This window comes from Centroberyx gerrardi, chromosome 9, assembly GCF_048128805.1.
Source record: "Centroberyx gerrardi isolate f3 chromosome 9, fCenGer3.hap1.cur.20231027, whole genome shotgun sequence".
Lineage (NCBI taxonomy): Eukaryota > Metazoa > Chordata > Actinopteri > Beryciformes > Berycidae > Centroberyx > Centroberyx gerrardi.
In genome coordinates, this window is record NC_136005.1 from 21812677 (window position 1) to 21828697 (window position 16021).

The 16021-nt window shown below is 44.4% G+C and overlaps 1 protein-coding gene across 2 annotated transcripts in view; it reads right to left on the bottom strand.

The window, feature by feature from the left end:
- The window catches only part of mast2 (microtubule associated serine/threonine kinase 2), a 165979-nt gene that overhangs the window by 66629 nt on the left and 83329 nt on the right, over positions 1–16021 (bottom strand). For both annotated transcript variants that reach the window (XM_071913467.2, XM_071913466.2), the window contains exon 4: positions 1030–1061. In XM_071913467.2, the coding sequence (XP_071769568.2) occupies positions 1030–1061 (32 nt within the window). The remainder of the gene's footprint in view (positions 1–1029; positions 1062–16021) is intronic.

Here is a 16021-nt window from a genome sequence, read left to right on the forward strand (position 1 = left end):
CACACACACACACACACACACACACCCTCAATGGCCTTTCAACTTTGTCCTTTAACCCTTTACTGGAAGCTCTCTCCATAACTTGACAGGGATTTCCTGTTGGGACAAAATTAATGTAGATAACAGCGGCTATAAGGAACAAAACTGAATTGACAAACTCGCTCATCCGTGTTGTGTAACATGGCCTTTCAGATCCTAGGGCTTATAAGATACATGATAATACTGCTTGTCCAACTCAAACAGTTTATATCTGTCTCGATGCTACAGTACTAAACAAACATAAGAGGAGAACATGTACACCCAAAAAGACTTATCCTTGGCGTCTGTTTTGTGTGTGTGTGTGTGTGTGTGTGTGTGTGTGTGTGTGTGTGTGTGTGTGTGTGTGTGTGTGTCCCAGGCCAGGCGCTGGTGTCAGTCAATCCCTTGGCAGGGCTTACCAGGTGACAATGTGACATAGTTCACCAAACATATTGTACAGCAGTGAAATGACTTGTATATTGGTAGCAGTGTCCTACAAAACATTGCACTTCAAATTTAACTTTTTTCTTCCTTTTTGAAATATTGAGCAATGAATATCAGGTCAACAACTATTTTCCAAAATGGATATGTAGAATGAAACCCTTCGTCGTCTCCAACAATTAGAAATGTTTCATGACTGCAGGCCCAAGATAAACCCTTCAAAATACTCAATGGAGCAGAAACTCTACTGCTCTTGACCAGTGGGCTTTTAGAAGAGATACATTTTCTTTGCAGGATGTTGAACCCAGACAAATGAAATTATTTTTGGTGGATCGGCGGCTTCTGAAGGCAGGGTGACCCACCAACTTTATTCAATGGTACGGGAAACTCTGACACTCATACATGCAAACCTCATAGTAGTTGTATCTAGGTTTGGTTCATTGCAGTGCTCCTTCAAAGCTTTCAGTACATTTCCAGATGACACAAACGTGTCATATACCTCTGCAGAAAAGCAAAGAAGACAGGTGGGATCCTGACTGGACAGAAGAGAGAGGAAAGATGGGTACTTACAAACTGCCCCTTCTTGGAAGGCTCAGCTCCTTCTGAAAAGAGAAAGAAAGAAAGAGGGTTTTAATTATTTGGATCATCACTTTTGGATAAATGGATAAACAAATAAGAATTCAAAGCAATTCTTGAAAAATGATTCAACAATAAAGAGACATGTTGTCGTTTAGTTTGTCCTACAGTGCAAAGCCTTGTTTTTGCATTGAAAGAACATCACAAGTGTGAAAAACACAATACTGCAGCTTGACCAACAGGTGTCACTGTGACACAACTTGTATGAGCTGCTACAACATTCATGGAATCTCATGCCAAGTGTTCAGAGTTGAGCAGTCTATTATGGTGGTTCAATGCTTTGGGGTGAAAGCAATACTTCATAGGGTTTCATAGGATCTATGGTACTCAGGTCCTACTTCTTTTTACACCAATGCCAGATAGTGCTGACACCTCTCACAAAGAGAGGATACAGTACAGAAGGAAATGCCACTCACTGCCTATTGAGAGGGATGGGGAGAGGTGGAGAGGGGTGAGAATGGAGAATATCACTCGCTAACCTCTGCAATCCTGCACATGAACAGTTGACTGGCTGTCAACTGTTGTAAGAGTTGTAAGAGTGAATGCCAATCAAAACTCATCACTTTTTAAGGAAACACTGGTGATGGCACTAGCCAAATGACTGAAATGTCTACAGAGTACGAAGCAACCCTGTCTTGGTGTAAATGTAAATCTTGCCACGCAGAGCTGAAAAGGTGAGCTGGTGTGCATCCAAGCTGCAGGTTCCACAATCAACCACAAGGGGGTGGAGGTGTGTCTCAATATCACACCATGAGAGCAGAGGGGTGACCGCATTCAGGTGATAGGCTTATAGCCTGGTTTCTTCATATATGGCTTAGGACCCAAAATGCACTGTGGGTCTAATACTGGTGGATCTTATATGACAAAATAAGTAGACTAATACGCTTAAATGAGCCTGGGTGCCGAAGCAATAGGAAAACAAACCCTGGCTTAAAGAACAGTCTATATGTTAAACAACGGTTCAAGTAGAGAAAGAAAAAAATACAAAACATGAACTGTTTGGAGAACATGGAGAGGGAGACTGCTGCAGTCTATAAAGCCTGTGAGCCAGGCCAGCTGAGAAGGTTGAGTCAAGTTTGGCAAAACTTCATTGGGCAAATGGGACAAACGATGTTTAGTTCACAAATATGCTGTCTTTCTCCTCTACTGACTATTTCAGTTGCCAAACTTCAGCATTGTTGTCAGTGCTTGATCATTTTGTTGGTTTGTCTTGACCTTATAAAATGTATGGACCTTGGTACTTTTGAAATAGTGCAGTACAATACCTTGTATGTACACAACCTATATAATATGCCAGCTCCTAGACACTGTTTGACAAAACAGACCACTGACATCACAGCTCTCCTAGAGAGTACCATCTGGCCTATACACAGTGTGTGTGTGTGTGTGTGTGTGTGTGTGTGTGTAGGTGAGCTCTAGTGATGTCAAACCATGGGTTACCAGGTTCCCAGTGTAGGTAAACAGCTGGTTTAGTTTGAAAAACATCTTCATTAACATTGTTCAGTGTGGATGCTACAAAAACAGTCTTGTGTCTGGATTACGCGTGACCATTTTACGTGTAGCATTTTGTGTTTCTCAAAATTAAGACCACATTTCCCCAAAACCTGCTGCTTCCTGATGCAAAGAGCATGTTGCATGTACTTGTTCACTGCTATGCATATGCACAGCTCAAAATGTATGCAGTAATGATTCGCTGATGATAAAATGCTACACGCAGCACGTTTACGTTTAAGTGAGAAAGACAGAGAGAACGCAGACAAGATGGTGTGAGTATTGTGCTGATGTCCTCCAGACACCTTCTGCTCTTAATCAACTACTTCAGAGGGAGGGCAACACAGGAACTTCCAAACTGCAAACAAAGCAGATACAGCACTTTTTTTAATCACACACACACACACACACACACACACACATACACAGCACTTAACAAAGAGAAATATGCCTGTTGGCTGTGCTTCCAAACCTGTCTTCCTTTCTCTCCTTCACACTCCCTCCTCTCTGTCACACTCTCTCTCTCTCTCTCACGCTCTGTTCCTGTCTGAGATGGCTGTGTCATCGGGAGTCAGATAAGTTCCCTCCATCCCTCCATATCTCTCTCTCTGTCTCTCTTTCTCCCTCTCTCTCTCTCTGTGTCTCTCTCTCTCTCTTCTGTCTGTACAGATAAGCTAATGGACATAATGGAGTTTAGTTGAAGCAGAGTGAGTGGGTGAAAGTGACTGTATTGCAAAGGTCTGCAGCATAATAACAGTGAGTCCATGCGCTTGTGTGTGCATGTGTGTGCGAGCTACGCCAATACCAGTCAAGTTCTGGCTAGTTTTCAGTCAGTTTCCCTAGAATAGAACAAGACTAATGTAGTCAGATAGAAATGGATTGTCAAGATTGTGAGTGTGGTTATGTGTGTGTGTGTGTGTGTTCCTGTCAGACTGGACAGACAGCAGAGGGACAGTGATTCTATTAGTCTTATAAACAGATGTTGCCCAGACCCACAGGGGCAGGAAATGGCTTGGGCCTGCATCACACAAGAGTTGATTTCTTATCTTACGCTTTCTCTTCCCCTCTCCCATTTCTCTCCATCTCCTATATACCCTTTTACCCTCTAATCTCCATCCCTCTAACCTCCTCCTCTTCACCCTCTCTTCAACCTTCTTGCTTTCCCCTAACTATGCATCTCGCCCCTCTCATGCTCTTGCCTCCTCTCTCCGCAGTTTTGCTCCCCTCTCTGGTTGTACAACAGCAAAACGGCAGTGAAGAGAGGACTGAGTAGAGGTGAGAGAGGTACAGATAGGTAGAGAGAGAGAGAGGGAGAGAGAGAGAGAGATGGAGGAGAGTCAGTGGGTTTAAGTACGTACTTTATGCCCTTATCCATCCACCCACCCACGCCTAGCCCTGTAATGTGAAATGATGCTCCTTTGCAACCCTGATCTGGTAGACTTTATTGCATTATGGAGTGTGTGTGTCTGTGTGTGTGTGTGTGTGTGTGTGTGTGTTCGTGCATGCGTTGCAGGTCCTATCTGTGCCCTGAGGGGGATGTTCACCCCACAGCCACCTCGCAAAAATAACCCAAGAGAAAAAGCTAATACCTAATACAAACTACACACACAATTACACACCACCCTGCCCGCGTTAAGCATATCAAAGGCACGAAGCAAGCCGATGATGAAATTATCCCCAGTGACAGCTTGGATAAGGGGGCCGCAGAACACAAAGCCCAAAGCAATCTGCCCAATGGAATACAGGCATCAATATTATCCTTTATAGCGAAAGAGAGAGAGAGAGAGAGAGAGAGAGAGAGAGAGGAGAGAGAGAGAGAGAGAGAGCGTAGTGTAATTAGAGAGATGGACAGAGGGAGAAGGGGGGAGTAGAGGTGAGGGGATGTAAGCTAAAAGCTAATAGCTCATTCTTAACATGTAAAAAGACCAGAGCCTGTATTGCTATTGAAAATTAGGTGTGTGTGTGTGTGTGTGTCGTACTGATAGTCCCATCGGCCACTAGGAACAGCTGCAGTTCCAGACAGTGGTGGCTGTCAGCCATACCCTCTGTGTCCGCTGTAACCACTGTAACCTCACACTGCTGTGCCAAGTATGTGATGGACAGGATGAGGATGGAAGCAAGCCCAGCACACACACACACACACACACAGATGGAAATAAGTGGCCAGGTGACAGGAGGAACGGGCACAGATACTATGGGAACAAACCTATAGCTGACAGGAGTGGTGACAAATAAAACAGAGAAACAGGCTGAATAACACATCCACAGTCAGACGTGCAAGTGCAATGGCTTAATCGTGGAGAGGTGGAAAGACTGCATATGTGCATGATCAATCAATAATTCAGTACACCCAGCGCTACGTGTGTGTGTCCTGCTGACAGGGCCTTTGTCAGAGTGCAAAGGACAGAGGGTTTAATGCCGTCAACCCAGCCCGGCCTGGCACAGGATCACACAACACCAGCTATGCTAATGTGATGTTCCACCTCTGCGACTGCCTCTCTCTATCGTTGCATATCTCCTTTTTCACACTTTTTGTATTTATGTCAGTGTCTGTCTCCCTCACTCTCTTTGTATCACTTCTGCCTGTCTGTTTTTTTTTTTCTCAGTCGCTTTTGCTCATTCTCCATCTCTCTCTCTCTCTCTCTGCACACACACACACACACACAACAGGTAGGCACGGCGATAGAGGGCTGTCAACTGCCATGCATTTGTCTTGCAGGACGCATACACACACACACACACACACACACACACACACTCACAAGACACAGGCATAGACATAGAATACAGGCTGGTATCAGCATGCACACTCACATTGTGAACGCCAACACACAAACAAATCACATCCAGCTCACAAACACACACATAAACACATTCGACAGCACCATTTCTCCAACCAAAGGGCCATTAGGAGTGGGGTGATATGAGAATTAATGTCATGATGACGAGTGCTTATGAGTGGTTAAGTATGCATGTGTGTGTGTGTGTGTGTGTGTGTGCGTGTGAGAGAGAAAGAGTGTCTGTGTGCGAGAAAAGGTCTGTGTCTAACCGCTCTGTGTACAGTACGTGTGTGTATGCGCAAATGCAGCCATTTGTGTGCAAGTCTTTAGATTTTCCACCCAGGGGCCCGATCATAATAACATGTTTTAGCCGAGCTTAAAACATGCAATTAACACAACGATGCAGGGGAGTAGCGCTCCAGCAGAGCCAATTACAGCTAGGGAAGCAGCCGGCAGCTAGCATTCATTATCAACACTCTGAATATTAATGAGAACGCATTCACAACAAAGAGACTCGGGTATGACACGCAGTGCATTTACACAGGCGTAGGGCTGAGACGAAAAGACACAGACACACACAAATAAAAACAGACTAACAGACACACACACGCACATAAACGCACCGACATTCAGTGTGTGCAAACACACGCGTATACATGCCGGCAAAAAAATATGCCGATCAAGACGCTGACATAGACGCATGCACACACACAACACATGCAGTGCAGCACTCTTATAAAGACATTGATCTATTATTAATCATAGGCACGACTTCCCTCCCGTGGTTTTTGGAGTTACTCCAAAGCTGACATAGTACTGCGCACAACTCACTTGACAGCAGTGTTTCTTCAAGTACCCAAAAAGAGTCACACAGCAGTTTGTTTGAGCCCTCACATGAGGAACACTGGCATGTTTTAGTAAGCTCAGGGCCCGAGGCAAGAGTACAAGACGAAATTCACTAAACCCGGGCCTGAGAAACACAAACACCAGGCATACTGCTAAACCATCATAACCTCTCTAGCGCCAAGCCTTGTAGCCTGAACCACTCTGACACACACATACACACACACACACACACACACACACAAGCCCCTGAGCCCAATTAGCCCCCACTAGGCCTTTGCAGCACCAGAGCCTAATTCCAGGTTACATAATCGAACCAGCTTCTAATGATATATTGACCTGTTTGGCCTTGGACTTGGAAAACCTGGTTTTAGAAATTTATCTCACCAATACCTCAACAGGCCACAGGTGGGAAAGGCTTTGTTGAGATTTAAACTAAATTAAGACAAAATCCCACATAGCCTTATAGTTTATCTCTGAATATTTATAGAAACGTTGGCAAGGATGGCAACTTTGTGTTTAAGTAGATCAAGGAACTTGCAAGGAATCTAGCAGTGCTCATCCATCATTAATTACAGCAAGAGTAAATTTACCTCTCACTCAGGTGGGACAGCATGGAACAAGCTAAATATCTGGGTTAATCTGGATTGGTGTAATGATTGGTGATAATGAAAGAGTGCTGAAACCACTGAGAACTGTGTGTGTGTGTGTGTGTGTGTGTGTGTGTGTGTGTGTGTGTGTGTGTATGTGTGTGTGTGTGTGTGTGTGGGAGGGTGGTGTGTGTACACTGCACTCTGCACAATTCACCTAAATAGTCCTGATGATTATCAAAGAAGTCCATGAATGTTCATCATTTAAGGATAATGAAAGCCTTTGAAAGCAACATAAAACCACGATGACTGAATGAGCCAATTCTCCTGTTTGCAAATATCAATATAGAGAGTCTAGGGAGAAAAAGCTGGTCAATACATCAGCAGTAGCAACAAGCTGACTGCTCATAATGTCAGAGATTCACGTGAGAGTGCCAGGAAATGAAAATGTTGTGCTAAAGTGAAATACTGCTTTTAAGAGCAACATAAAAATCCACTAAGTGAATGAGCTAATTGTGCCGCGGCTGGGGAGAGGCCTTTCTAAAGACATGGTCGGTGGTCCTAATGAAACCCCTGGTACCGCTTAATGGCTGCCATGGGAGGCTGTCTACCAGTGGAAGAGTCCCACTGGGACAAGCAAGACTCTAATAGAGGTGTGTGTCTGTATGTCTATGTGTATGTGTGTGCATGTGAGGGTGAGGGTGGGGGCTAGGGGGGCGCAAGAGTGAGTGTGTGTCTCAGAGTAGAGTAAAACACAATACTGTAGACAACCATTACGATTCACCAGGGCCACACACTGACACATTAACACTACCAATCCCCATTAGTGGCTAAAAGAAGTGGTGTGTAGGAGTGTGTGTGTGTGTGTGTGTCACCAAGGGGAATGACATCCATTTGGGTTGGCTTTTAATCTTCCAAATGAGGGGATATAACTCCTCTTCTCCACCCACACTACCACTGGTAGCTGGGAATAATTGTCTTCACTCAGCGTGTGTGTTATGTGTAGATGAAGGAAGCAGACATTAATTACAGGATTGTTAGGAGGGAGAGATGGATGGTATGTGTGTGTGTGTGTTTTCTATCATTAACATGATTGAATTGAGTTAGAGTGGGACTCTTAGCTGAGAGTAAGTGGAGCTATAGTGGATCGGTAGCGCACTCACTTTAAACCCTTGGGTGACAAAGTAGGGAGAGAGTAATGCAGTATTAAAGGCAGAAATCTGTCTTAAATGTCTTTTTAATAACATTTACTGATAAACCATCCCTTTCTTAAAATATCTGAAGTTTTCAAGCCAGAAGTGTTGGCTCCAACACACCAGGATTTCAAATTTAAGCAGCTTGAGATGTGGCTGATTTACCTTGCTAGACACTCAAACAGCCTTGTCAGTGGACACATCTCTTACGAGATAAGACAAATCAAGCATTCTTACATCACTTGGCTGCTACGCCAGTGATAGGTACGCTGTGTCAACCCTCCTGCTTGCCTCTCATTCATATTGTATGGACTAGGGAAGAGAAGAACAGAGGGAGAGATAGAGAGAAAGAGAGCGAGAGTGGAAGAAAATGGAGCATGGGGGGGGCAAAGGGGACAGGGGCATTGTAGAAGAAAATTGGTGAGGTCTGAAACCCTGCCTGTTTGTGTCATGACAGACATAGAGGGAGAGAGAGACAGAATGAGACAGAGAGAGAGACAGAGCCATCCATTCCATTATTTAAGACAAGGCCGGCTACGCAGTTCCACTTTGTTGTCTGGCTGAAAAAACTGTCCTCAATTACATCTACTGCCTGTCTGTGTGCCCAATAAAATGTTTTTATTAAGGTAAGGGAATGGCATAAGTCATAATATTGACCCACTCGGTATGCCACCCTGGGTTCGGGTGGCACCCACGGGATGAATGGGATGAATTTCAGTTTAATTATGGCTAGTCATTTGAATCCAGGGTAATGGCCAAACCACCAGGGGGGTATGTGCGATCATTTTTACAAACTGGCAACACTGTCATGCACCACTGAAAATATTAACTCCACAAGCTGAGTGCTACTTGGTCACAGCAGGTTAGCTCAATCAATGGTGGCTAAGATAACTAGCAGTATAATCCTAATTTTGAGTTTGCTAATTCAGGAATGCCATATGAACTTCCAGATAGTTCAGTGAAGACATGTATTCAAATAAACACTTGAACTAACAACAGATCTGCTGTTTTTTTTTTTTTTTTTTTTTACAAAGGAAGAGGTTAAATCTTGCTCTAAGTATAACAAACATGCAGTAACATTAGTCAACCTCCACTCATGTCTGAACAGTTAGAAGTGTTAGGATGCTGATATCTGCATAAAGTCCTGCCTAACTGCAGTAACTCAGCCTTTATAGGTTCTTCGGATGTTTGGATTTTCAAAATGAGCTTAATGCCCCCCATTTTTCTTGTGTCAATGCCTATAGCCATGCCTTCTCTGCATAATGGAAACAATATTATTCATAACACCTCCATTAAACTGTATTGTATTTATTTTAGCACAAAAAAAAAAAGTAGGCACCAAATTTTTTTCCGTGCTGTACCAAAAAATGATCCAATCGTGACCTCCGTATCTATTTATGTAATGGATTTGACTTGTGTGAACCTTTCCTCCCCTACTTTCTATCTGTCTCACTGCCTGGTTGCCTGTATGTCTGTCTGTGTTTGCATTTCAACAGCTTGTCTCTCTGCATGTGTTCGCATCTCATTGTCCAGTCATCTATTCAACTGTCTCCCTACTGGAGCTAGCTGTTTGTCTGGAATCGTACTTTTTTTCTGACAGCCACCCGTTCGGTCTCCATCCTCCAGTGGCAGTCCATTTTGTGCCTCCTTCAGTCTGAAAGCCACATCCACCTCTCCTCCTGTTCTGTCTGTACAGCTGTGCCATTCAGTCTCCAATCATCAGATCCACTTCACACTCTTCCTACACACACGCACACACACTTCCTGTGACACTCCAATAGGGCTTGGACGTCAACACATGCAGCTGTTGGGTCTATCAAATGGACAAATGGATTTGCAAAAGTGTACAATTATCCAGGCATGGTGTTTGTACTGGTCCCCTCCGTAGCTGAGACAACGTGCTAATTAGTTTCTCCACTGCATAGCTACATGGAGCATCACGCACGCATAGAGCTGACACACATGCACACACTCACACACACATACACACCCACACAATACACACACAAATACAGAGAAACTCCAACAAGTAGACACATACAGACACACACACACAGCTGAATGGAGCTAATCTGGCTTCATCAGTCTGTCTATCATGGGTTCCAGCAGGCGCGACACTACCACTAGCTAGCTGCTAAAGCCCTATCAGTGCCGGCAGAGAAAACAAGCTAATCCTAATTGGAATTTACACATTCAAATGAAATCTGCAATGCCTCGCTGGCAGTTTTTATCTGGAGATAATGGAGGGAGGGAGGGACGTGGGTGGTGGGGAGAGGGAGGATGGGAGATAGACGGAGAGAGAGAGGGAGAGAGAGGCGGGGGGTGCATGTGGGTGTGTGTGTCTGTGATAGATTGGCAGGTGGATTTGCCACAGCTTCTCTCCAACAATTAAAACAAAGAGCTATCTGGTGTCTGTTTCAGCACGCTGAGCTGAGCCGCACTGGGACTGTGCGTTCAGCATCCGCTGCCACTCTCTGTGTGTGTCTGGGACAGTGATAGAAAGACAGAGTCAATGTGTAGATGTTACAGAAAACTGAGAATGTTCACTGTGCATGTTGCTGTTTATTGCCAAAGCCTGTCTGTGTATGATAAGCACATACAGTATGCTGTGTGTGTGTGTGATGCGCAAACACTGTGTACAGTCCTACTGTAACTTAGATATGGTTGGATTACTATGAACTTAATAGCTTCATCTCCTTACTGTACTTTAATATCCACTTAACTGTTAAAATGCAAAGTTCTCTTTGGATTGGAAAATCTGCTTAAGTCTCATTCTGTCAAATCTAGTCAAACGTGCACGCACACACACACACACACACACACACACAGACACACACAGAGTGCCTTACGGACATGCTGCACACAGGATTATATAGGTAGCCTATGCAGCCTATCCATCACTGGAGATTTACCATAAACTGCCCTTGTATCAATCTCTCTCTATCTCTGTCTCACAAACACACATGTTCACGCAGGGAGAGGACAGATCTTTTTAACACACGCAGAGCATCTTGCGGGCTGTTCAGCCACGAATCTGCCCACACCCATCTGAAACACAGCCAAGCCCATTTTAGTGACATGGCTAATGCTGAGTGTCTGAGATCGGTTGGGGCATACAAACACTATCCATCAAATCAGAAATAAACCCTAACGATCCCCTTTCACACTCCGCTGGAAAATACAGCATCCTCTAAATGTCAACGGAGCATCAGTGTGTCTAGATATGACACAGCCATGAACTGTGTTGGAGATAAACCGTTTGGATGAAAAGACTGTCAGACTATGTGGAAAAACTATATGTGTGCAGGGTTCAAAATAACGGATTTGATGAGAAATGGAATTATTATGAGACATTGCAGGACTGTTGACTGGAGGTGTGTCTTACCCTACAGGCAGTGTATGTGTGTGCGAGTGTGTGTGTGTTACATTATTAGTACACAGGGATAATAAAGCAGGGAGCAGTGGACTGATGTTAACGTTGACTGGCAATGCAGATGGCCTGATGGGAATTCTTCCTGAGTGACAGAGACGGGATTTCGCTTCCCTTAGATTTGACACACTTCGGCAGCTTGTTTGTGAGAACAGTGCAAACACGAGCACGAGCATGTGCACACACACACACACAGCTTCATAAAAATGTGAAAAGTGGTTTTGAAAGGGAAGAGGTGAACCCGCGCTCCTGTGATGTGTGTCTGACCTAGATTTCACCAAAGCACTGAAACATGTTGACTGTCAGAGTAGGCCTCTCATGCATTTACAAATTCATAAAGGCAGCGAGGGGTGTGTGTGTGTGTGTGTGTGTGTGTGTCTACATGTTCAAATGTATGTCTGTTAAAGAAAACTAGACTACTGTGTGTGATGCTCAGGGGCAGAAATGAAGCCGTTTTCCATTCCTTTGTCTCTCTTTCTCCTTCTAACGCCCTGTCTGCCCTCCCTGGCCCCCTTAGACCCAGTTCATTATCGGGAACCAGACATGCTCGCTCCTCTGCACCTCCTGTCATCCCTTCTTCTTTTAGCTGAAAACAGCCTCAATTTGCACCTCTCTGCTGCAACCCCCCAGCCATCTATATCTATCTATCTGTCTGTCTTTCTACTGTACACCCTCCCCCCCAGCGCTAGATGAGACTAGCTTGGGGCATACGCACAGACTAGAGATGACACTCAGATGCAAACACACACACAAGCGGTGCTCACATACATGTACACACGCGCTACAAACTAGAACACTCTTGCTCCGAGTGTATTCCCATCTCACACAGACATGCACGCAAATGTGAGCGTCCAGACATATAGTACAAGCATGCACATGTCACATTCATCCACATATTGCAGAGAACAATAGTACAACAAAAAGTAGTGCATTTATACCTAGTCTGCTGTTATACGGTGCACCTTTTCTGCACTATATGTCTATATGAAGCCATGTTACACTTTGTTGTGCACCTAGTGTCTACATCCTATATTGTAATATGTGACCCAAATAACCTAGTCAAAGCCCTTGTACACTGGTGTGTTTTATTTCATATATTAATTTTTTGAACTTTTATGTATCCACGAAAAGTTGAACTTGCTTGCTCATTTCCAGCGACACTCTGCTTCACATTCACACCTTGGAGTTTTCCCAGTACAACCACAGTCTTCCAATTTTTGTCCCCTGAGCAATTGGGGGTTAAGTGCCTTGCTCAAGGGAGGAGAGGATGTTACTCTTTCGCTTTGCCCACCTACATTTTTCCCAGCTGTTTCTGGGATTCAAACCGGCAACCTCCTGCTCACAAGCAAACTTCTCTAACATCTAAGCTACTGCCAACCTTACTTATACTTGCCAAATTTAAACTATTCTGATAACAATAAGGGAGAGGTAACTTGGGAGAGAGGGAGAGGGAGGATAAGAAGGTAGATGACGAAAGAGTGCAGCAACGAAGATGAAAAAATCATTCAGAGGGAACAGATGAAAACTTGCTGTAACGGGATTAATTGCGCCGGAAAGAAACGGAGAGTGAAGAAAGAGCGAGCGGGGGAGAAAGACTCATTAGCCAGAGCGAGAAGAGAGAGATGGCAAGAAGGGACAGAAAGAGAGAGAGAGAGAGAGACAAAGGAGGAGGTTGAGAGACAGAGAGAGAGAGAGAGAGACAGAGAAAGACAGGCTTCCCCGGGGAGAAACGGCGAGGCGAAAGAGTGACATGTGAGCCATCTAGATCTGAGCGCTCTTTTCATTGCCTTGTTCTCCCTCGCCCTCCCTTCTCTCCTCTCCCGCTGCGTTCACAGACAACCCCGCTCAAAGCTCATCTTCATTGTTGGAGCTCATTTGCTTACTGCTTACTGCGGGGTGCGGGGTGCGGTGGGCGGCGGGTCGGTGAGGGACGGGCAGCCTTAACAATTACAGAACAGGGGGAAGGATATAAAGGTAACACTGTTCACATGTACTGTAAGTAACTGGTGAGGCGGGGGGACAAATCTCATGTCGCACTCAAGCGCGGCTTGCCACCGAGAACTACTGTAATTATCATAATCAGCCAGACAAACGGTTTTGATTTCGCTTCTCATTTAAATGCATAACGAATCAAGCGAATTAATCCATTCCGTCGCCATCCATGTCAAAAAAATAGATAAATGCCAAACAAGTATATCTAGAACAGTGTTTCTTGTTGTTGTTGTTGTTGTTGTTGTTGAGTAATGGGTTAGAAAAACAAGACACTGTCCACAGGCAATAGGACTGGGGCGAGAGAGAGAGAGACTATGTGTGTGTGTGTGTGTGTGTGTGTGTGTGTGTACGAGGGCGGGTGGCGTGGTGTCTAGACATTCAATTTCACACTCTTTGAAGTTTGCTGCCCGCTGGCCAAAAGCAGCCGCGTGCATGTACTGAACATGAAGAGACAACAACAGGGATGGATGGGAGGATGAGGAGGAGGAGGAGGAGAAGGAGAGATGTGGAGGGAGTTAAGTTTTTTTCCCCTCTCTGTTATATGTTTTTTTTTTATCAGCGAAGGAAGGGTTTAGTGTCCCCCTGTGATATCGGTGCAGTTGGTAGCACAGTGGGGAGTCGGATCGTGGTTTGCGCTTTTCCGGTGTGTGTGTGTATGTTTCGGTAGGTGTGTGTATTTAGTTGTGTGTGCGTGTGCAAACAGCTTGTAGGATTCCGTTTCATCTCAGCTGTCATTGGCAGCCTGTCTGTATGGCAAACATGATGCTACATCCTTTATGAGTGAAATCCTTTACAAAGTAACTGAATTTGTGGATTCAAATAATGCCATTAAAAGGTGTGTGTGTGTGTGTATGCGTGGGTATACAACCTTCCCTCTCCATTGTCCTTTTCACACACTCTCCTTCCTGTTTCCTGACCCTGTACCCCCACTCTATATTCAAATCCTATTTACATTCTCTTCTCCCCTCTCAAATATATGATGATACAGTTAGATCCAGCGCGTGTACAGATGTGTGTTATTGTACTTCTATCATTGTGAGAGTAAAAGTAAATGTCCTCACAAGTGTGTGTGTATATGTGTGTGTGTGTGTGTGTTGAGATAAGGCCAATTCCCGCGACCAGCCGGCTGAAGTGGTTCTGTGGAGTGGTTCTATGGTTACGGGTCACTCTCCCAACCTCTCTCCCTCTCTGTTCAGAGGATGAGCTCATATTATTCTCCCAGCGGTCGCCGTGGCTACCGGATGAGCTCATAGCTTGCTTCTAATTGGCTAATCCAGCAAGCTGGCGGGAGAGAGAGAGAGACAGGCGGACAGAGAGATATGCGGGAAGTGTGTGTGTGACTAGAGAGAGGGTGTAAGAGAGTGGGAGGGAGGGAAAGAAACAAAGAAAGAAAGAAAGAAAGAAAGAAAGAAGAAAGAAAGAACACAAACAGCGTAAGAGAGAACGTACAAAAGAAACAAAGAGATGCAGAAAGAGAGAGAAACAGAGAGTATGACAGTAAGAGAGAGGGAGGGGAGGGAGGGAAGAAAGAGAGAAAGAGAAGAAGAGTGCAAAGAGAGTGCAAAAGAAAGAAAAACCATAGAAAAAGAGAGCTAAAGAAAATGTGAGTGAGAGAACACCAAGCATTGGGGCCTGTAGATGTGGGATAGAAAACAAACAACAGCACCCCTGTTCCCACTCTCTTTCTTTCTCGCTCTCTCTCCCTCCCTCCCTCCCTCCCTCCCTCCACACATCCATCCATCCATCTCTCTCTTTCTAGAACAAACAACAAGAGAGCCAGCCAACAGCCAAAGTCCAGCTAAGCCCTCTAAGCTGTGTTTAACCTGGTCTTGGGGCTGGATGTGGCTTTACAGTATGTGCTAACTCAACATCTAAACAAGTCACGACCCCTGAAGGGACTCCATTAGGGAACAAGGCCAGTCAAGAGCTGGCTGCTTAAAGTTTCATCAACTTCAAGTTTAAGACTTTGTAAGACTTTTTAGTGACAGCTAGAATGAAATATGAGTGCATTGTCCCCTCTGAAATAAACATGAAAATCAAAACAACTGTGGACCTCTGAACTGTGGATTACTGAATGAAAAAAAAAAAAGTAGACAAAGTACCACAACAATTTTAAGACCTTTAAAACTGTTTAAAAGGTCCATTTTAACTGTATTTCTAGACATTTTAATATCTTGACTTTAAATAATATGCTTTAAGACATTTTAAGATTTTTTCAGGAGATGCAGACACCCTGCCTACAGCAGGTGTGGTTAGGGGTTAAACCTGAAGAGCAATACTTTATAACAGTGTTTTATAACATGCAGGTCCAATGTTATTTCTGGCATAAAAGGAGTTAATAACTCAGGCCACTGTTTGCCTGTCACACTGTTTTTTGTCACATTTAAGGTATTTGGCACTGGTTTTCTGCTAATTTACTGGTGCTCAGGCTTCCAGTGAATCTGAAAACAATGTTGGTTGCTACAGTGCAAATATGACATGAAATGCCACACATCTCAAACACAGTGATACTGGACCCCTCGTGTTACTTAGGGATATTCCTGAAGTGAAACTTAAAAAAAAAAATCCCATCTATTGTTTTGGACAAAGGGTTCAGAACTGTTGTTT